This window comes from Misgurnus anguillicaudatus, chromosome 15 (genome assembly GCF_027580225.2).
Source record: "Misgurnus anguillicaudatus chromosome 15, ASM2758022v2, whole genome shotgun sequence".
NCBI classification, from domain to species: domain Eukaryota; kingdom Metazoa; phylum Chordata; class Actinopteri; order Cypriniformes; family Cobitidae; genus Misgurnus; species Misgurnus anguillicaudatus.
In genome coordinates this window covers 16,129,150-16,152,338 of record NC_073351.2, presented here as the reverse complement: position 1 = coordinate 16,152,338, position 23,189 = coordinate 16,129,150, and the positions used below count along the sequence as shown (strand labels likewise).

The 23,189-nt window shown below is 39.9% G+C and overlaps 1 protein-coding gene across 1 annotated transcript; it reads right to left on the bottom strand.

Moving 5' to 3' along the window:
* Positions 1 to 15,181: 15,181 nt before the first annotated feature.
* On the bottom strand, positions 15,182 to 22,771 carry LOC129419836 (extracellular calcium-sensing receptor-like). The gene is made up of 6 exons (XM_055175027.2): positions 22,551 to 22,771; positions 21,958 to 22,246; positions 21,139 to 21,882; positions 20,820 to 21,047; positions 20,086 to 20,209; positions 15,182 to 16,101 (listed from the first exon to the last, which is right to left on the bottom strand). Exons 1-6 carry the CDS (start codon positions 22,760 to 22,762, stop codon positions 15,182 to 15,184), a joined length of 2,517 nt encoding a protein of 838 aa, XP_055031002.2. The 5' UTR covers positions 22,763 to 22,771.
* Between the last annotated feature and the right edge of the window lie 418 nt (positions 22,772 to 23,189).

The window sequence follows — 23,189 nt, the reverse complement described above, 5'->3', positions numbered from 1 at the left end:
TGTATACAGTCGATGTGAACCACATCGGCAAATAAATATAACAGCACATCACTTTTATTTTAGTAGCCTATACTTGATTTTAATAACAAAAGTCCAGCTGATTTAATGTGGTTATCTTTTTTTAACCCTTTATAGGGCACTCATTGAAATCTTTGGAAATTAAAATTTTTAACCTCAGAAAGCTAATGGGTGATGTTACAGGACATTATTTAAAAAAAAAATTTAACAATATTTTTCACCTTTGCATTGCAAATCAAGGTCAACGAAGTTACCATATATGAGCACTTGCCTGTCTGGGGTAAAATAAATTACAGATTGTGAATCTTACAAATTTGATAAAAATCACACACAAACTGCAAGGGACATTTATTTATTATAGGCATCAACTGCCAGGAACATTTATTTAGAGACATGGTCTTGCGGTACTGATTCTGGCTTGACTGGGTTTACAGGAACAACAATGATACCCCTCTTCTCAGCTGCCGAGCAGACAGCTGCAAAAGAAATATGCTTAATATTACACCAACTCTCATATATTTGTTAAGGAAAACAGTAACAGTGTAATTTAGATCTACTGGAAAAAAGAGTATTGACATAGAAAATATAAAAACATAATAAAAACAGAAAATACATTCATAACTACTGTTAGTACCACTTATATTTGCTCATAATTGTGTTTTATCACAAACCAATATTTAGTAATTTAAATCAATTCACACAGTACTAGGCCTCACACTAACAATAAGTACCTGTGTATGCCATTTAACTATAATTAAAAACATACATTTATAAGGCATATGTCTAAAAATGGACATTTGTGCCACTTAGGTGAACAGGGCATATGATCAAATATGGTGCGTTTGGTTTTCAGTCAAACCTTAAGCAAATTTTTAAAAATGCTATGCAAATAACAACAATCTCAATCTTTAACACAACTATTCAACCAAATAATTTGTGAGTTACATCAACTTACCATGTTTAGTTATAATGTTATAACTATTGCTGTGGGAGAAGGCAGGTTCAAAAAAGTAATATTTTTGATTTCTGGAAGATGGCTGTGTATGAGGTGCTCCAGGCCACTGCTGATTGGTCAGATGCCTTGATGTTAATATTTGTGAGATAGCTTGATCTCCCCTGATTGGCTGAGAGAAAACTACATGACTCTACTACTCCAAATAAAGGCAGGGGGAGGGCACTTTGAATGTGTGCGGAAGTGACTAAATATGGTTACTTGCCCCATAAAGGGTTAAGGTAAGTACAATAAAAATAGCAACTTATTCCCTATTTACCAGGAAACTCTAACATTTGCAGACATATTGCAATTTTTACTCTGAAATTCTTTTATTTCAAATAACACAATAATGACCACAAAGCAGCACGCTATTTCTTTATTTTTAATAGGTGTTGTCATTGGTAGAATAAAACTTTGCAACATATGTAAACACAAGTATTTTAGCCAAATATAATTTATGCAATGGCAAACCAGAATGAAACAACAGCAGATATCACCTCCCGCTAAAGCAAAAGACGACTAAATGCGTAGGCTACTGCGCAGGTAGAGCTGGTGGCCGTCTGCAGGAGGTTTGCCAGCTGGAACGCGATCCTGAGGTGAAAAAGAGGTTTTAAAAACTTTCTACACTGTGGAGTACAGATGCGAGTGATGTGAGCAGGATCCGCATGCTTAAAAACTGGTTTTGTTAATACATGACTCACGCATTTCAAACAATGTTTTTTCAAGAAAGTTTGCCAGCTAACTGTAGCAGCAGGTTAGCTAGCACATAAGTTAGCTATTTAACCGGCTCAGAAAACTCAGTTTTTTGTCAAGGCACAGTGAAGAAACATTTACTGAAGGCTTTCATTTATGTTTTTTATATGTAATACAGAACAGCATTTGTGAGACGACGTCAACTCAACATCCAAGTGGACAAGAACACCAACAGAGGAAGCCAAGCCGCAAACACAACGAAAAATTGTCATGACTTTTTATTTGAAATAAAAGTTTTGTATTAATAAAAAAATAAGTGTTGGCATAATTATAGTGTTTTAAAGCTGTTTTGAAATAAGTTGTTTAAAAAAAAACAATATTCTGTATGTTGATGGTATTTACCCTATAACATTTATAACAAGAGGTGAACAAAGCACCACTTTAGTTTACAGCCCGCAAATATGAGAGTTACCTAGTAAATACACAGAACAAGGGGGTAACAAGCACCACTTTAATTTACAGCCCGCAAAGGTAAGAGTTACCTGGTACATACACAGAACAAGCGGGGAATAAGCACCACTTCAATTTACAGCCTGCAAATATAAGAGTTACCTGGTAACTCCTGTATACATATACAGATCAAAGAGGTATAAGTTGCTATTTTTTTATTGTGCTGTTATATTTTATTTGCCGACGTGGCTTGTAGACATCAACTGTAGGCTATACAATACACTTTCATCAGGTAGCAAATATGAAAAAAAAATCATAAAAAAATCAATAAACCATATTACCCATAGACGTAAGTCATACATACCACGTAATATTACAATAAGTACCCTGTAGTTATGAAATTCTTGGAGAATAAATCATGTATAATTTTCCATATATTCTTACCCCTTATTACCCCAAACTTGAAATATTGTTCCCTTATACCTCAAGTACGTACTGTAGAGGTAGTCTGTTGTTACAAATAGGTACACTGTAAATTTGGTTTAATTACGCTGTACTTTGCGGGTCGTAAAATAAAGTGTTACCGATTGCTTCACTAAAATGTTTATAATTACATGGCCTGCATTATCTACTTTGTATCCAAGCACAGCTGTCATCTGACAATACATATTAAATTACACTCTGCTTGTTTTACTTATTTTTGTCCACTACAAAATAATGTGCATATAACATCTGTAATACTGACAGAGACCGTAGTAGAGTTGTCAAGTTACTGATGTAATCAGGTGTTAGTGCACCTGTCCCTTATATACACGCATACGTTTTCATGACTGTTATTAGGTTTGTTCGAGTTCATGCACCGCTGCAAAAACCAACAGGTAGATGACATCAAAGTACGGTGAGAGCGATTCCAGAAATTATACAGAGAAGTCTCATTTCGAGTCGCTTTCACAGTACTGTGATGTCATCCTCCTGTCGGTTCTTGTGGTTCTGCATGAACTCGAGTCTACTACATCATAGGTTGCATGATAATGTCAACTTGGCGGATTGCTGTCCATACTAATGTGAACGTACGTACTGTTTTAGCGTACGTTAATTAGGTACTCATGGAAATTCAGTACCTATTCAGTAAGTATGCGATTTCGGATTCAGTCATGGCCTGCCACTTCTGGCCTTAACAAGAACTCTGCCTGTGGTCTTACATTTCCTCACTATGTTCCTCACAGAGGACATTGACAGCTTATATCTGCAATAACTTTTTGTAGCCTTACCCTAAACCATAATTTTGAACAATCTTTGTTTTCAGGTCATTTGAGAGTTGTTTTGAGGTCTCCTTGAGGCTGTTTACACTTGGCATCAACATGCGTTTTCGTCGATTGGATCACAAGTGGACGACGTTAATGCCAGGTGTAAAGGGTGTTCAAAACCTTTTGAACGCGTCCACTTTCGACCACTTTCAACCACATTCAGAGGTAGTCGAAACCACTTTTGATCGGATCGCTTTGGAGCTGTGGAACGCGCATGTGGTTGAATGCGTTCGAACAGCCACACGCGACCGCCTTCTCTCCGCCCATTTATCTAATCTGAGGTATTAAACACTAATTTTACGTCTTTTTTGACTTCTGCCGTGAACATACGGTGAACAGCGCTATTTTTAGCCTTTCATTGATAAAACTACTGCGGGTGTTCTCCGTAGTTTCGTTTTGAAAGCGTGAAAGTTGCGCGATCCTATTTCATCAATTGCACTGAAAACTCAGAGAAAGCTCCAACAAATAAACGTACAAAACACTGTGCAGCATGTTTACTTGCTAAACAAGCAGCGGGCTCCGACATAATATAAGTTTGCGTCCATATAAACTCATAATTACTCCCGCTCGCGTTTGAATGACAGCAGAGAGACTCGCCCACCGTCTCACAGACCACCCCCTCATAGTATTCAGCACAGAAGCGGTCGAAAGTGGACAAAAGAGACGGATTTAAATACCAGGTGTAAACGTAATGTGTCTCTCTCGTCCACTTGTGATCCGATCGATGAAAACACATCTTAAAACCAAGTGTAAACAGCCCCCTTGTTTGCCAGAGGAGAGTCAAAGAGAACAACAACTTCCAATTGGCCACCTTAAATACATTTTCTCATAATTGGATGCACCTCTCTATGAAGTTTAAGGCTTAATGAGTTCACCAAACCAATTGTGTGTTCCAGTTAATCAGTGCTAAGACGTTACAGGTAATCAAATCAACAAAATGACAAGGGTGACCAAATTTATGCACCTGTCTAATTTTGTTTTGATGCATTTTTTTCTGTTAATCCAATAAACCTAATTTCACTACTGAAATAGTACTGTGTCCTTCAGTTATTTGATAGATCAAAATGAAATTGCCAATCCAAACATCCTAATATTTCTAAATGAAAATCATTGTCAGGGGTCCCCAAACTTTTGCATATCCCTGACTAGTGTTCAGTCTCTGAACTGCCATATACCAGGCCTGGATTGGCCATACCGGAGGACTGGGCGAATTCCCGGTGGGCCGGTCTGTTTTTTTGCAACAAGTTGTAAAACCCGGTGTTGTCATGCCACCGGGTTGAAAATTGCTGTCCGTAGGCTGCCAGCACTCGCAAAAGCCCCACTCACTTATTTGCAGGTGAGAGATGTCCCGCCGCTTTATGTCCAAGTTGATTGTATCCCGAGCCCCAACCACTTATTGGAAGAATTCTTGCATTAGGGTCCATTTAGATCAAAAATGCATGGAAAGCGAAGGACTCGCCACTTTCTTCTGCTTTTAAAGTGCTCACCTTACATTTGGACACAAGTTTTGTTTCAGACACGTCTATATTTGAGTGCGCATGTCACGCATCTAAATTTAAAATAATCCTGAGCGTGTCTTGATAGGAAAGGCCTCTAAAAGGAAAATGATCTACAAATCGTATTTTTAAATAATCTAGATGTAACTCACTTATGTAACAATGAATCGTCTATGAATAGTCATTATTTATCATTTATTGTAAGAGGAATAAAAATCTATTTGATGCAAAACTCATCAGTTTATTGCAAAAAAATAAGTTTATATGAATATGTTTTTTCAAGTAACAAAACAAAACAAAATTTTGAAAGGCTATTATATATTTGTTTGTAGGCCTACCTTACGTTATTTGGCAATATACATTATCTAAATTGTAAAAAATTAAAATGAGGATGTTTTTTTCCACCTGTTTCCCCTGCTTACTTGATAAATCTAGCTTGTGTATTGTATGGCAGGGGTTTCAAAACTTTTTCAACCAAACAGGTTATCTCAAGACCTACCATTTTTTAGAAATAGAAATATAGTGGAAAACACAAACACATTTGTTCCCTTTCAGTAGTTTTTTTTTAAGTTTACTTGAATAATATTAAAATGCCTTATGTTAAGGCTGCACAATATGGCAAAAATACATAATTGTTTAGGCTATTTGCCCTGAATTGGAAATTATATATTTGAAAAATAAAATGAATTTGCAAGGCTGTAGAGAACAGTGCACTATTTCAGACTTATATACTACTAAGGTTATAATGACATTATTTTAATATAGTCAGTCGTGAACTAAAGTGGGGCAGTCTAAATCCGGATTTCCACCAACTGCGAAGCGGGTACAGATCAGCTCCGCTGCTTTACAGCTCCGCACTCCGCCGTCCGCCAATACCCACCAGTTCCGTATTTGTTGCAGAGCGGCTGTGTGCTGAAGTGACGAGGCCCAATGAGGTCTCGCAAATTCACGTGATGATATTGCGCGATATCTAGTTCTGTCTCCGCCCATTATGATGTTAAATTATGACGTTTTGCTGGACCAGCCCAGATCACAACACAAGATCTCGCAAATTCAGGTATGATCACGCGATATAGTCATGGCTCCGGCCTGCGGAGCTGTCCGGCATCCGTCAAAAATAGAAGCTCTGCGTATTTGTTCCGGAGGGCTGCGGATGGCTGGAGCTGTGACGGATTCGGAACGCAGTCAGTGGAAATACACACATTGACTTGAATGGAAATGGATTGACACTGCACCGTTCCGCAGCGGATCCGCAGCCGTTCCGCAGTCGATGGAAATCCGGGGTAAGGCATAAAACTTCAGGGCTGAAAATGAGTCCCACTCCGGCCCTGTCGTATCAACAGTGCCATAACTGGATTATTTCTGATACTTGGATTGCAGTATAGCTAGTAGGCTAAATATGGACAATGTGGGGGTTACCCCCATCTCCTGGTGGGTCTGTGGATTTCATCATCAAAGAGGCTAGAGTTAGGCCTCAATGATCTCAGTTTGACATTTACAACTCCTGTTGGAGCTTGAAAGAAAGCTGATAAGGTGTGAAACGTTAAAACTGGCCCTAACAGTGTGAAATGCCTTTGATGAAACCATACCAAAAACAGTTTTTTTTCTGTAAATACATGTATGCATGTTTGCTGTATGTTGGCTAAATTTTTGAATCCTTTGAAATAACTAGTATTCTTGTGTATGATTGGGTTTTTACAACTATTCTAGAGTACCTATGACAAGTAGAGATGTTTAGTTTGATTTAGCATTTGCTGTCACTCATAAATTGAGTTTAATCATAGTCTCATTTATCTCAAACCTTACCCAGGTTTAGCATCTATGGGATTCTCTTCTAATTCTCTCTTTGATGATGTATGTTGTGAAGCCATGACATGCATCATACTTTGTTTACTTTCTATAACTTTGATAAAAATGTTATAAACACACAACCTCATAGAGGTCTGTCCATTTTTTTGTTCTGTGAGTTTTCAACCAAAAAAGGATTTGGCAACTTTGTGGATCTTCAGGACATCAGAAATCTACCAACTCACTTCTGAACATTTCAGGACAACTCCCCAAATGGACTTGGACTCTCGGTTTGCCCACAGAAAACCTGGATATATATATATATACTGTATATATATAGTGACGAGCATACTAAGGAGTCGTCAGCATCGCCTTGGAAACATAAAAGAGACACCTGCATGCCCTCGTCACAGGCTGCATCAGGCAACAGCTACATAAGCTGCGTGGGCTTAGCCAGAGGGTGAGATACTTCTCCTTGAGACAGAACTCTAACACATTCTTTCTATCTTTCTCCAAAAAGCAGTGGGTGACTGATCAGCCTCTAAGAAGCACAGCTCGGACTCACTGCACCACAAAAGAAGAGAGCACTCACCTCACCTGAGCACCCACCTCACCAGATAACCCACCTTAATCCTTCACTAGTTTTGATCACGTTGTAAATAAATCCACCCTTAATAATAATTTTACTTAATAATGTTCAATAATCGTCACGGTAAAGTATATTATATTATATAGATAGGAACGAGATAGTAAGAAAATAGGATTTAGATGATGAACTCGACGGAGCTCCGGTGCACGGAGCAGCGTTGCCTCGTTTGTTGATGCTAGCGGGCTATATGCTAATACTGGGTGTTTACCAGTGATAAATCATTTCAGTTATTAATACTGTTGATTTATCGTCACGGTAAAGAATGTGGGCAACTGAGTGAAGAATCACAGAAAGTGAGCTCCTTCACCTAATATATATATATAATATATATATATATATATATATATATATATATATATATATATATATGTGTATGTATTTTTCCTTCTCTATTTCTGGTACTGTCATAGGCGAGCGCTCCTCCCCCAACATGGATGAACTTCTCAAATGTGAGGTTAGCATCCGCCAGCAACAAATAGTTGAGCACTTTGCCACCTGCCAGGGTGACAGCGAGCAGGAGCTCACCATGTTCCGCTGCTGGATCCCAGAGTACAAGCCGCCAAGTTGTTACCAAGATGACCCCTCACGATAGATTAAAAGCATACCTACAAATGTTTTAAGCCATGGCCGCCAATGAAGGATGGCATCGCGATGACTGGGCAAGGGTGTTGGCCCCTTTCCTAACCGGTGAAGTGCACTTCTTGCCCACTTGGGTTTGTCTCTAATATGCGCTGCTCAGTACTTCTTTGATTGGAAATATAAGCCCTGTCTGCCAGAGGGAGATCCAACTGCCAGTCAGGTGGCGAAACGCGTTGTCACCAACCATCTGCTTCGGGCTCTTCCCTGTTCAAACCGGCAAGCAGTTTGAATGAGAAACCCAAGCACCACCCGGGAGCTCGTTGAGGCCATCGAGCTGGAAGATGCTGCCCTACAGCGAGAGCAGGGGAGTGAGCACTGATGTTTCCTCGGAGGGTGGTCCAGGAGCGACATGCACCAGAGGGCACCCAGCGACAAATAGTCAGGCCAGCGTCTCCCTCACCGCAAGATGAGCCCATGCCAAAGGAGGCATCTACGCCTCCTGCACGAATCTGGCTGACCAGCTGGATTGTTCACAGCAATCTGTTGGTTGGGGCCTCAGAAGCTAACGTCAAGATCAACGGGAAGCGGTTTTGGGCCCTCCTGAATTCTGGCAGTGCAGTAAGCCTGGTCCAGTTGAACATTCTGTCCCCACGTGCGGAGTCTAAAGCCTTCCTTCTTATAACATGTGTCCACGGGAACACACGACAAGTACCAGCTTGCACAGTGACCATTTCGGCCAGCTATGCTTTCTGGAAGTAGGACTGATGAAGGATTTTCCGGTTCCTGTGCTGCTCAGGAAAGACTGGCCTGGGTTTGACCGCTTGCTTGCCACTGCGACTCTCCCTGCCAGCCCTAGAGGGAGCCACAAAGACGGAGGCTGACTCAGGGACCTTGCGGCGCTCCGCCCTATTGGCCTCGGACAGTGGGAGAGATGGTGAGTCACCCTCCCAAAATCGTAACTTTTTTTATGATGTGTTCCAACAGGTGATGGGAGGGAGCTCATTCACCAAGGAACAATGCGGGGATGTAAGGCTGAAGCACTGTTGGGCCAAGGTCCGTGTCATAGAGGAAAAGGTAGCCCAGCTTGGCCCCCATCCTCTCCCACACTTCATTGTCTAGAATGGCCTGCTATTCTGTTGTGTCGCTCAGCGAAGGGGGGGAGGAGAAATTGTTGTTAGTTGGGACGCACACAAAGACCGACCGTATTAGAACTGGGACATTCACACCCCATGGCAGGATATCTGGGGGCTGCTTACACAATTCAGTGGATCCATGACCGCTTCCACTGGCCAAAGTAAAGCAGAGTGGCAAGGGGAGACGGTACATGGGAATACCTATATGTAAATAGCTTTAACAAAACAAAAACTCTTCTAAACTACAATAGTTATGGTTTAATCATGCCCTTACACACTACAAGCATTTAAAAAAAAATCACAACAGGATGGAATAAGCCAGCGTTCAAACAAAACAAAACTGCATCAGTACAGTAAAGACAGATTTCACTGATTGTTGTGGAGACAAATTGGTAAGATGAATATAAAAAGTACAGAATGTCACATTTTATTAACCTTTGATTATGTTTCAACACATACATGCTTTACCAACAAAGAACAACAACCTTAAAAGCTGACAAATGTGTGTTGTCATCAAGTGCAAGACTCAAGGATCAAACTGATACTACTGTAAAAAGTACAGAATGTCACATTTTATTAACCTTTGATTATGTTTCAACACATACATGCATGACAGAGGTTTACAGTTGTTTGGATTAACCGGAATCCACTGTTTCCTGTGTGTTTGTGCACCTCTCACCCTCAGACAAGGTCAGAGCAAGCGGCCTCTTTTTAAAGTTTCTGCTATATATATGTTACTTTAAGTGTACACTGCCAATGTCCTCAGACCATCTGGCTAAGTATTTGAAGGGAGAGGGGCTAAAAATACATTAAATTGTTCACTTTTGGTAAATGTATTGTTTAGTTCAATGTTTTTAGAAGCTTCTGGACACAGTACAAACAGTTCTCTGGACAAACAGTTTGTTTGTTTTTATAAGTATTGTTTTTGGATCACCCAGGTTAGGGAGGCAGGTGGGGGGCAAGGCTCTAGAGTGGGGGTCACCTGCCCATCCTTGTCCCCTTGTAGATCCGCCCCTGCCCATAATCGAGTTACCCTTCGAGCACATTGGGATGGACCTTGTGGGGCCACTACCTAAGTCTGCCAGAGGACATGAACACATCCTGGTGATTGACAACTATGCTACCTGGCATCCAGAGGCACTCCCACTCCAAAAAGCCACTGCCAAAGCCATCGCCTAGGAGCTCTTCCTGCTCTCCAGCCGAGTTGGCATCCCAACAGAGATCCTGACCGATCAAGGTACCTGACCCTTTATGTCCCGGCTAATGGCTGACCTTTGCAAACTGCTTTGGATAAAGCAGTTGAGGAAACAGTCTACCACCCCTAGACCAATGGTTTGATGGAACGATTTAACCAGACCCTGAAGCAGATGCTGAGATGTGTGGTCGCAGAGGACAAGCACAACTGGGACCTCATGATACCTTATCCTCTTCGACTGACCAAGACTGACCAAGTCATGCCAGTGGTCTGGGAGCATATGGTAAAAGTGCAGCAGGCCCAACAGCTCCACTGGGAGTTACAGCCTGGAGAGTAATGGTCCTAGTCCCCAACGCCATCTGTAAATTCCTGGCCACCTGGCAGGGCCCCTATACAGTGCTGGAGAAAATCAGACTGGTTATTTACTGTGTGCAGCATTAAAAATGGGTCGGGACTAGAGACCAGGTTGCTGCCCTCCCCACCTCCAATGCCGTGGTTGTAGACATCAACCTTTATCTTTCCGCTGCCCAGAAGGGTGAGTTGCAGCACCTGATAATTTAGTTCTCTGTGTTCTCTTCCCAGGCAGACCACCATATAACATCCCCATGCCTTCAGGAGTCATCATCAGGCAGTGGCCTTACCGTGTCCCTAAGGCTCATTGGCAGGTTATTGAGGTGAAAGTACAACAAATGCAAAAGTTGATAGATGTTCTACTGGTGATAGAACCTTAACACAGTCCCTGGTCCAGCACGGTCATGATGGTCCCAAAACCTGATGGCACCCTCCGCTTCTGCAATGAGTTCCATCGCCTCAACGAGGTTTCCAAAATCGACGGATAACCCATGTCTCGGGTCGATGAGCTGCTGGACTGGTTGGGAAGGGCCCGGTACATCTCAACCCTGAATCTCAGCAAGGGCCACTGACAGGCACCGCTCTCTGAAAATGCAAAACCTAAAACTGCTTTTTCTACACCTAGTGGCCACTGGCAATACCGGAATCTTCCCTTTGGCCTTCACGAGGCACCGGCCATGCTCCAGCGAATGATGGACATCTTACTACTACCCACCAGGCCTACGTCGCTGCCTACCTTGATGTCCTGATCCACTCTGAGGCATGGGAGGACCACTTGGATCATCTGCAGAGGGTGCTGTCAGAGCTCCGGAAGGCTGGGCTCACAACAAACCCACGAAAATGTTACCTTGCACTCTTTGAGGCAATGTACCTGAGATTCCGGGTCGGTAGAGGTCTCATCCAGCAGTAAGACAGAAAGGTGGAGGCAATCCGCTCAGCCCCGAGGCCCAAACCCCAGACTCGGGTATGAGCCTTCTTAGAGTTGGCGAGGTATTATCATTGCTTCATCCCTAGCTTCTCCTCCTTAGCCACCCCTCTGACAGACTTGATCAGGAAGGGGCAGCCAGAGAAGATTCACTGCACGCCAGAAAAAGAGGAAGCATTCCAGAACGTGAAGACAGCCCTCACCTTGGAACCGGTATTCAGAGCACCGGACTTTACCTGCCCCTTCCTGCATCGGATATGGTACATGGAGCCGTCCTGCCACTGATTTAGGAAGGAGCTGAAGTATTACCTCCTCGGCCGGAAGTTCACCCTGGTCATGGATCCTGCTCCCCTTCAATGGATGGCCTGAGTCAAGGACACCAATGCCAGAGTGACTTGATGGTTCCTCGCACTCCAGGACTTCCACTTTGTCGTGGGTCATCGAGCTGGATCCAAGAACGCCAATGCTGACAGTCTCTCTCAGATTTGGGCAGGTTTTGCAGGTCTGTCAGGGGTCACTCACCACCAACACCCTTTTTCTCCCCTACTCTGCCAGATCATCCACTGGACCAGGACAACGCTTGGGGGGAGTGTGACAAGCATCCTAAGGAGTCATCAGTGTTGCCCTGGAAACAGACGAAGGACATTTGCATGCCCTTGTTACAGGCTGATCGGCCCCAGCTGCAGTCCATCAGGCAACAGCTACATAAGCTGCATGTGCCTATCCAGAGGGTGAGACACTTTTCCATGAGGCAGAACTCTTACACATTCTCCAGAAAGCAGCAGGTGACCAATCAGCCTCCAGGGAGCACAGCTCGGACTCGCTGCACTACAAAGAAGAGAGCACTCACCTCATCAGAGCACCCACCTTAATCCCTCATTAGTTTTTATCACCTTGTAAATAAATCCACCCTCCGGGGCATATTTGCTTGAGCAATCCTTGTTGTGTGATTCTATATCCGCCTGGTTATTCTGTCATCATTTCTCTCTTTTTTCCCAAAACGTGATAAACGCCAGTCCTCCTTCTCTGCAGAATGCAATAAATCCGTGCAGCGCGTTAAACACACACAGAATCCTAGTTTTCCTCATCTTCATTCTTTGTGTACTTCAAACAAAAACAAAATAATACTTTTGTTGGCATTGATAAATATGTGATGGTTTTCTTTAAAAAAAAAAAAAACGTAAGCCATCAAAATTGAATAGTTTACGCGAGAGGCTTTTGGGAGACTTTTGGGAAAATGTTGGCTGTTGCTTGTTCTCCCAACACATTGACCCAAGGGGATCTTATGAAAAACTTTCTATTATTTTACTTGAAGCCAATGAAAATCGAGCAGAACCAAAACATTTTACAGCTGATTGCTGTCAAAAGAGTTCAGTGATGACGTCCCAAGGATAACAGAAGCAATGACAGTGTTATTAATAAAGTAAGTGTTTGATTAATGCCATTCATGTTTTTCATGTTTTTTTAGGCATGGTAATTAAATAGTATCATTACTGTACTTACCAGTGGTACATTCTTGGTAGTTATTATTAACCTCTAGATAAGTATGGGGGAATACTAGATACATACTCACAGTGTAGGTATACTGTAACTAACAAGAAACACTACTGTACTACTTACAAATGACTACAATATAAATATTAAAACTTAAATGTAAGTGTGGGTTAATGACAGGCACTTATAGTGTACATATGATAACTAATAACAAAAACTACTGTACTTGCAAATTCTATACATGGTAAATGTGTAGTACTTACAGGTCAGTGTAAGTAAATGAAAGGTATTTATAGTGTACATATATGATAACTAATAACAAACTTTACTAATGTGCCATTTTTGTACTCAATATCTTTGTCCTTTATTCTACTCTTTAAACTGAAGCATTAAATAATGTACGCATTACCTGGGTACATTCACTAGTATGTCCATAGTAACTGCATGGAAACAGGACTGTAAAATAAAGTATTGCACATTACACAGTTATTACACAGGACCTACCACCTAAGTTGTAGCATAATATACATATGCCACTTTGAGGCAAACCCAACCGTTTAATACCATACACATTATCTACTGGGTACATTTACTAGTTGGTCTATAGTAACTGCATAGAAACAGGACTGTAAAATAAAGTGTTGCAGTTTACACCGTTATTACACAGGACCTACAACCTAAGTTATTGCATAGTACACATATGCCACTGTGAGGCAACCCCAACCATTGAATACCATACGCATTACCCACTGGGTACATTCACTAGTATCTCCATAGTAACTACATGGAAACAGGTCTGTAAAATAAATTGTTGCACTTTACCTTGTTATTACACAGGACCTACCACCTAAGTTATAGCATAGTATACATCTGCCACTGTGAGGCAACCCCAACCATTAGATACCGTACATATTACTACTGGGTACATTCACTAGTAGGTCAATAGTAACTGCATGTAAACAGGACTGTAAAATAAAGTGCGTCTTAGTTCCCTTAAAGGGGATGGGTAGAAAATATTAACTTAATAATTGTAATTATTAATGAATAACATATCTGAATATCATTATCAAAATTATGATTTGTTGTTTTAAACAACACTGTTCCAAAACCCCTTTATTCGCTATACATATATGTTCTGTTTCTGCTGCCAGACATTAAAACCAGTAATTAAACGTGACATATTAATTCTATATGTTTATCGGCAGTAACTTCCATGAACTGACACATCATCTAATTATCATTATACACCGTGATTTTGGCAATATTACTGTATTTTTTTAAAGCAGTGCACCCAGGTCCTTTTTTACAGAAGTATATTTATGTTCTTATTCAAACAGGGCTGTCCTAGATTTTTTTTCTTTCTGTACTGCTCGTGTAAGCTCTGCTGTAGGTGCTCATGCGTTGCGCGATTTCAAGCTGTCCATGTGCAGCACTTCTTCCCTTAGTTGAGTTCCGACTTTTAGTTCTGATAATGTCACGTTATTATTTTGTAAACTAACTTTTAAAATTCTTTCTTGACATTTGTGATTCGATTCAGAATAGACCACATCCGCTTCGCGATGCATCGAGGAAATGATTTTTGTCCCACCCCTAATACAGAGAATGTGTGTCCTACAGCTGTTTCAGGTCAACACCAGAACTAGGTCCTGTCCTCGGTTTGCATGCATATCAGGGTCACCAACTCCAAGTCCTGCCTCATGTATTGACCTCTGCCACATCAACTACTTTATTTAAGTGAATCCAGTAATGGATTGCACTCTCTCCTACTGCAGGTAGAGTATTATAAAAGTCAGCAAGTGGCATTACTGGAAGGCTAGGGGAAACAAAATGCTTAAACTTTTCTGACATGATAAGAAACACTTGACCAAAACATAGCGCACTTGATGAAGGCAAATAAGCTAATGTTGTACTTACCGGATGCCCTTTCATACCATTTATTCCATTTATTTAAGCAGGGAACATCATGCAAAAATTAATTTACACAGGCAAATTGTTTTGTCTGAATTTATGAAATCTTTTGGTGGTGCCACTATTTCTTGATAAATAACACAGTTGCATTTTCAGTATTTTATTCTTGTTCTAGATATACTGCACAACAATGTTACCATGTTACTTCTTTACAGTAGTGTTTAGGTTTTTTCCCATCAAATGTTGTTTTGTATTTTGTTCAGGTTTAAACAGGATGATATAACATTTCGGTGCAAATATGCAGAATAATAAACCATAGCTTGATGCTAAAATAGCAAATATCTCCACAGCTACAGTAAATTTTCCAGGAGAGCTGACATAAGATGGGATAAATGTGATCCATACAGCACAGAATATGAGCATACTGAATGTGATGAATTTAGCTTCATTGAAGTTATCAGGCAACGTCCGAGCCAGAAAAGCTAAAATGAAGCACAAGACAGCCAGAAGACCAATATAACCCAACACAGCAGAGAAACCAATAGTAGAACCCAAACTGCATTCAAGAATTATCTTCTCCTCATAATATTTCAGATTTTTATAAGGGAAAGGAGGATATATTGTTAGCCAAAGCACACAGATAAGAACTTGTATAAGTGTAAAGGCAAAAACACTGAGTCTCTGTTGTGCAGGCCCAAACCATTTCATGACATTAGTTCCTGGAAGTGTCGCCTTGAATGCCATTAACACCACTACAGTTTTCCCCAGAACACAAGAGATACAGAGAACAAAAGTGATTCCAAACACTGTGTGACGCAACATACAGGACCACTCAGTGGGGCGACCAATAAAAGTAAGTGAACAGAGGAAACACAGAATCAATGAGAAGAGCAATAGGAAGCTCAGCTCTGAGTTGTTAGCTTTCACTATGGGAGTGTCCTTCTTACTGTAAAACAGGATGGCCACCAGCACAGTTATTCCTACTCCAAACAGAGAGAAAAAGACTAACACTATACCCATAACTTCTGTGAATGACAGAAACTCTACAGCCTTTAACACACATTTAGTGTTCTCAGTATTAGACCAGTATTCCCCTGGACACTGCTGGCAGTTATTTGAATCTGTAAGAAAAGATTGTGATCACTTTAGTGTTAGAGACAAAAAGAAAATTATTCCACTTATGAACTTCATTGATATAAAAATTTAAAACTAAACAGTAGAAGAAGAATGTCTCAGCTATTTATGTAACAATGATTCCTTGAGAAAGGGAACGAGATGCTGCATCATGGAATGAGACATTGGGAACACGCTAGCAGCGTGCACTCATGAGAAATCTTTGTACAACTTTTCCAAGTGACTGCGGAACTGAAAGGTATAAAAGGGAAGCGTAAACAGAGCATGCTAGCTTTAAAACATGAAGCAAGCGCTACAGGAACATGGAGTTATGGTAAAGAGATGCTAGTCTTGCACCTCTGACATGAGTTAGAAAGTCCTTCCTGAGGGGAATCTCCAAAGGTGGTCTTGCCACAAGGGCCAGGAGATCTGAAAACCATACTTGGCCCGAGCAAAACATAGCTACCAGAATAAGACTGATCACATCTAGGCAAACTCACCCTTAACACTTCTGGAAGCAGAGCAATCAGTGGAAAAGCATACAGGCATTGCTGCTGCAATTGAGATTCCGCATTGGCGTGGAATCTCTATTCCCTGTGTCTTAACCCCTGTCTCAACAGGATGTCGGCACAACTCCAGGGAAAAACTTCTTATGGGCCCAGAGAAGGACCTGATCCACTAGTCTGCACAGAGGCGTAACTTCAGACCTCCCTGATGATTACATACGAGACCACTGTTATATTGTCCATTTTCACCAATACGGTCTCTGAAAACTGGGAGGAAGTACTTCATTGTTTTCGGTACAGCTAACATCTCTAGATAATTTATGTGCCAATGAAGATGTTTCCTTCTCCACAGTCCCCTGGCTGAATAGTCTTCCACAACTTCTTCCCAGCCTGTGAGGGACGTATATGTTGAAATTATTCACCTTCCACATTGCTCCTGTAGTGTCAGGGCCTTCCTCAGGAACCTGATATTTTTCCATATTGATAGGAAACGAATGCATCAGCGCATAACCCTGATCAATCGAAATGGGTTGTCCCTCAGGCTTTTATGCCACCACTGTAATGTTCTCATCTGTCGCAGACCAAAAAGAATCACATTGGATGCTGCTGCAAACCAGTTCTTGGATGTGGTACTGGCCAAAATAATAGGAATGGTCAATAACCTGCATCTCCCCAAAGAAAAGTTAGATGTCTGATACCTAAAATAAGTCTCCATGAGTCATCCTTCTTGGTAACTATGGAGAATCGACTGTCTCTCTAGGCAGGAACATACTGTATGGCTCTTTTCTTCACCAAAGATAACATGTCTTTTTCTAACACCCAAGTGGATAAAATCACCCTGAACCTTGGAGGACAAGAGCAATGATTTATGTAGCCTCTCTCTATAGTATTTAACAACCATTGTGTCATATTTGGCAGATTTTTTCACTACAGAACTGGAGAAACTGCACTAAGAGAATCAACCTCTCCTCTTCACTTTAGGTGTGTCTAATTCCTCAGAACTAAGACATATTATAGACTGTTGTGCTGCGGCTTGATCTGCGAAGCACATTTACATTGACTGACTCATCAAACAATGATGCATGGGCAACCTGATGGGGGGGAAGAAATGCAGGCTCCGGAATCTCTCCTTGTGGCAGCAGAGATTTGCGAGTTCCATGACTAAAGATGCCACCCACCTCAGTAGACGGGGGTCTCGAACCGTGAGACACATGATCATTGTCTGACTTGTTAAACAATGATGCACGGGCAGCTTGTGGTGGCTGTAGAAGCCATCATGTGGCTCTTGTATCTCTCCTGGAGGCAGCAGAGACCAAGGGTTGAGAAAAGTCAGAAGCTGTCTCAAGTCCCTTGACAGACACGGGTCTTGAACCACGAGGCATGTAAACATTACCTAAAAACAACTCTCTTGAGAGCTCCCTGAGCATACTCTGCCCCCAAACAAACTGCCTTTTCTCCATGTTATTCATTAGACAGAAAGTTTTCACACATTGCTGAAATGGCAAAAACTGGCATGCTCTTCTTACCTTACTCTTTTATACCTTCCGGTTCCCGCCATCAGTCGTGCATAGAAACTTCCGACAATGTAATGCAAAAACCAGTGAGCATCAATGGTCCCCTATGTTCCTTTACGATAAATCACATGATTTTTTTGAAGTTCTCGAATCGAAATTGCACAAGCCAACTTAATGAAACTTTTATAAATATTTACAAAAATGTGTTTTAGTTTTAACCTCTTGAAAAGCACCCCCACTCTAGCCCAAACCATAAAAATACCTACTTTCACTAAAATGGTTGTTTTTACTAAACCATTTAGATTATATGCATAACTATGGTATCATTAGAGAGAAGACACTTTGAGCTTCCTTTTCCAGCAACATTATTTCAAGTTAAAAATTAAAAAAGTTAGAGAAGCTGAAGTATTTTTGGAATATAACTTTTTTTTGCATAACATCTTTTTATTACAAAAAACTTAATGATAAATATGTGTGTGAAACCTAGAAATGCAATGATCCCAAAGCCACAAGTCTAAAGAAGTTATGTTTCACGTTTGAGGTCAATAGGTCCAAAAATTAGGTTCTTGCAAGGGTTTTTGTAAGACTAGTGCAGTTTCTAAGTGCCTGTCAGCCCCAAAATAAAAGTATTTTGTTTACATGCATACACGTTCATTCTTATTATTATTTAGCCTTATGTTGGCATATAAAATGCAGTTTCCACACCAGGAAATAAAATGTCACACAAAAATTGTTGCATTCGTTATCCAATTGGCTACACGTTCTGTCTATTATTATTCTCCATGAAGTCATTGGAGGAACGAGCGAGTCAGATGACGCCACGATATTTGACAGCGCTGTTTGGATATTATGTACAGGTATTATACTCCCGCCTACTTTTAGAAACAAAGTTTGACCGCGGGTTTATGTGTTAAGCGGAACCTAAAGTGTAATCTCATATACAGTGTTACGCAAATAGTCCACGGATTGTATATTACATTCTATTCCAAGATGTTCATGCGGACTGGATTCGACTTGCGATCGTTATATCAAACAAAGTTAAGAAGTCCCATTCGTATTTTGCATGTTGTCATCTGGACTTCTGTCACAAAATACTACATTTATGATGCTAGAGCATCTATATCTCAAAACAGAGACCATGCACTGATGCTAAACCCACAGACCTTTTAAATGATGTAAAGTAATGTTAATATTATTAATGTTTGTAGACAGAAGGCTATATAGATATTGTTAGCAGCGTTAAAAAATGACTTCATCCCGCACATGAACTAGTGCACGTCAAAAGGTTTTAATATAAACATAAAAAATAAAAAAATTCCTGTAATTATGCAGCTGGTTGCCAGTAACTTACTGTAGAAGATAAAGACTGAAAATGTTTTCATTTAACTTTGAATAAACTGTTGCCAGTAAATAACATAAATGTAAAATCTACAGTAAGTTACTGGCAGCTAGTTGCCAGTAATATCCAGTAATACTGTAATTTCTACAGAATTTTTTTACAATGTATGGACCACAATCTTCTTAATATTTAAATATCATATTCCTCCAAATGTATGCATGGATATGTAAGAGAATAATAAAGTGTTTTTCATAATATACTTTAACAGATGTTTAAAACTTAAGTCAGAAAGATGTTTTATATGCAACATGATCTCAGTTTATATGCCAGTTGTTGATGAATAACAACTGAAATTTATAGCAACACACTTAAGCAGTCACGAAAAATTCTGGAAAATTTGTGAACAGTGTCCCAATGTGAAGTGAGCTAGGGTACTTAGCAGTGCCCGAACCTGCATACACGATACACTGATTCACAACCTTAGGAGCTATGGAAAGATTTCACACAAGCGCACGCTGCTGGCATGTTCCCAATGTGTCATTTCATGACGCAGTGTAGAGTGACCTTGAAAGGGAACACAAAAAGAGCAACTAACCAATTCTCTTTAAGTCTATGAAATGAGCAGATGTTTACCTGTCTCATTACTGATTTCTCCATCTGCACATGGAATACAGTCATAACAGCAGACAGGTCTTCCTTTCTGTGTAGCCTTCCTAGTGCCTGGAGGACAACTCTCACTGCACACAGACCTTGGCTTCTACATGGAAACATACAGAATATCTGTACAATCAGCTTTTTATACAAACCTCAAAAAAAAAATGAAGATCAAAATTTCAATAATTTAAAAAAGAGATTATTGCATTTTTTTCAGTTTAATAAAAAATAATGTGAATGCGCACTATAAATAAAATATAAATAAACAAAAAAAAAAAAGAAAATTGAGTATTGTAAATACACTGTAAAAAAGAAAAAATATGTGTTTTATTATTGTCAATAGTTTATAATATTTATATAATTATTGTAAGTACATGATATGCCAATAAATTTGATAAAGATAATTTATTGTATATATTAATAACTATTTCATATAAAGCTCTGAAATACCTGTGATTAACATATTTTAACAACACTACATTATTTCTACAGACTAAAATAAAAAAAGAAATACAAAAGTAGCTTTCAGTATTGCTTGATTTATTCTCAGATTTTTTTTAACAAAAGCCAAATATCATATCCATATTACAGGCAAATTTTTAGACAAGTCTAATAATGTAATTTAATTTATATTCAATAAAAAAGTGTATTTTTATATTTAGATTATGTTTCCCCAGTTTAAACAACCCCTATCAGGTAAACAGGTTATTTACCTCCAACTGTCCTCCAGCCCAGATTATGTTTTCTGTGTTAAGTACAAAGCGCTGGTCAGGAGGCAGTGAGGCATCATAGTAACCCACTGGTTTAAACTGAAATAATCCATCTGAGTCCTGCTGCCAGTTTACAATTTCATACTGGGCCACTACACCACCAGTGCTGTCAAACCACACACGGTCTCCAAATTTCACACTGAAATTGACTCTTTTAAGAGCCTCAACCACCTAATGAAAGGATTTGCAACATTATGATTGAAGCAGTTGGGAGATTAAAATGGGGATGACTTAATCTAATATTTTCTTTTTTCTAGTCTACCTTCTGTGGTTGTATTGTCAGGGCCTTTTCACATCCTTCTTGTCCTGTGCACTTCAGCAGACTGTGTAGTGCATAAGCCACAGCATAGACAGCTTTGTAAACATTACTTGAATATCTATGTTCAGACACATCTTCATTGTAATTTTTCAGCTCAAGTAGATCTTGATATCTGCTGCAATTTAATTCAGATTGATTTCTAGCTGAGCACGGAAAAGCAGTTTCCCAGAATGATTTTGTAGCATAATCTCCAAACCCTTGAACATTAATTTTTCGCACGGCAAAACCCAGTGACCCTCTCATCACATGAAAAGTGTTTGGAGTGAAAAAATTATTTGCAGTTATCCATCCAAACACTCCAATCATTTGGAGGCCTGTAATGTTTTGGATACTAAGTTGATCAATTAGTAATCCCATATCAAGAAATGAAACAAATGCAACAATTACTTTTGCTGTGCCATCTTTCATTGTTTTTACCACTTTCTGGAGTTTATCCGACTCTGTTCTGTAAAATTTCACAGAGTACTCTACACAAATCCCCTCCTCCTGTGCTGTATTCAGAAATGTGGCCATTCCATTATTCCCATAGTCATTGTCACTGTTCACAGCTCCAACCCAAGTCCAACCTACATGCTTGACCAAAAGTGCCAGTGCTCTGCCCTGGTGATAATCACTAGCAATAGTCCTGAAGAATGAAGGGTAATATTTCCTATTACTGAGACACTCACATGAGGCTGAGTGACTTATCTGAAAAAAAAAATTAAAAAGTCAGTTGTCAGTCTTCAGCAATTTCATTTAACTTTTACTTTAATTGCCTCTTACCACTGGAATTTTAAAAGGTCCTGTGGTTCTAGACAGAATAATTGTTGTGGCAGACTCTGTTTCTCCTATAATAGCATGTATAGGAGACTGTCCAAAGCATTTCTCCCTTGCTGCAATATCCTGAACATTCATCACTGCCATAATTGCACTCATAGAAGAAAGTCGTGATCCACAGCTATCATAGATGTTGTAGCCAATAGAAACATTTGGAAGTAAATATAGATTTTTGTTAATCTCCTCAATGGCAAATATCATGATTTGGGCCAGCCGAAAATCTCTTAGATTCACACTGTGAAAACATTAAAACAGAAGACATGAACTACAGCATGCACTACACTAGTGTTTTAGGGTAATGCTTCACAATAAGGTTGTATTTGTTAACAATAGTGCATGTATTAACTCATAATACATGTACTAATTACACATAAACTAAGATCAATAGAGATTTCAGCACTTATTCATGTGTTAGTAGTTTGCTACCACACTTGTTCATGTTAGTTCATTGTGATATTGTTTATATTAACAAATACAACCTTATTGTAAAGTGTTAACATGTTTAACTATATATATATATAATTTTTAATATAGCAAACCTAGAGCATGATAGAAGCTGAGGTTTCTGTGTGAATTCAAATGAAGGTAATGTTTCTTTGCTGTGGATTGGAAAAAGTGCTCCAATATTAAATTCTCCATCCTTAGAAAACACTGGGTATGTAGGGTCTCCCATCTTTCGGCAAATAGTGTTTTCTGCCTCTGCAGATAGAGGGTGTTGAAAGAGCACAAGTGTGCATAGAAAAAAGAACATCCTCAAGACTGAGCTCGCCTGCAGCTGCGAAATGTGACTGACCCAGTAGTGGATGTATTTTTATAGACAGTAGCCAGTGATCTCATAGGGCATAGCATAAACCAAGTCAAGAAGGGGTGGAATAGTGTCTGTGTACCTGTATCCAGACATTAATTTTTCATTGCAGAAAGGGAAATTTAAACATGAAAATTAGTGTGGAAAACGAGAATTTGCAAATATCAGGCAATTGGGAGACCCTTTTAGTTTACTTGCTTAGAATTTGCCTCTGGACTATGCAAAGTGTTCTGCACCCTCTTAGGTTATGTATGTTTGTTAGAAAGATGGAAATCAGTATCTGATTACATATAATGCAGGCACCAATTGATGGTCTCGATAGCTCACCTTGCTACAGTACTTGACCACTTTCTGTCTATAAATATAAATGTTT

What these genes read in the sequence shown, in the direction of transcription:
- LOC129419836 (XM_055175027.2), bottom strand. Translation starts at nt 22,762, where the DNA reads ATGTTCTTTTTTCTATGCACACTTGTGCTCTTTCAACACCCTCTATCT. An exon ending in CAGCTTCTATCATGCTCTAG is followed by an intron (nt 22,247 to 22,550) that starts GTTTGCTATATT and finishes ATGTTTTCACAG; the next exon opens with TGTGAATCTAAGAGATTTTC. An exon ending in GGGCTGGAGGACAGTTGGAG is followed by an intron (nt 20,210 to 20,819) that starts GTAAATAACCTG and finishes GTTTCCATGTAG; the next exon opens with AAGCCAAGGTCTGTGTGCAG.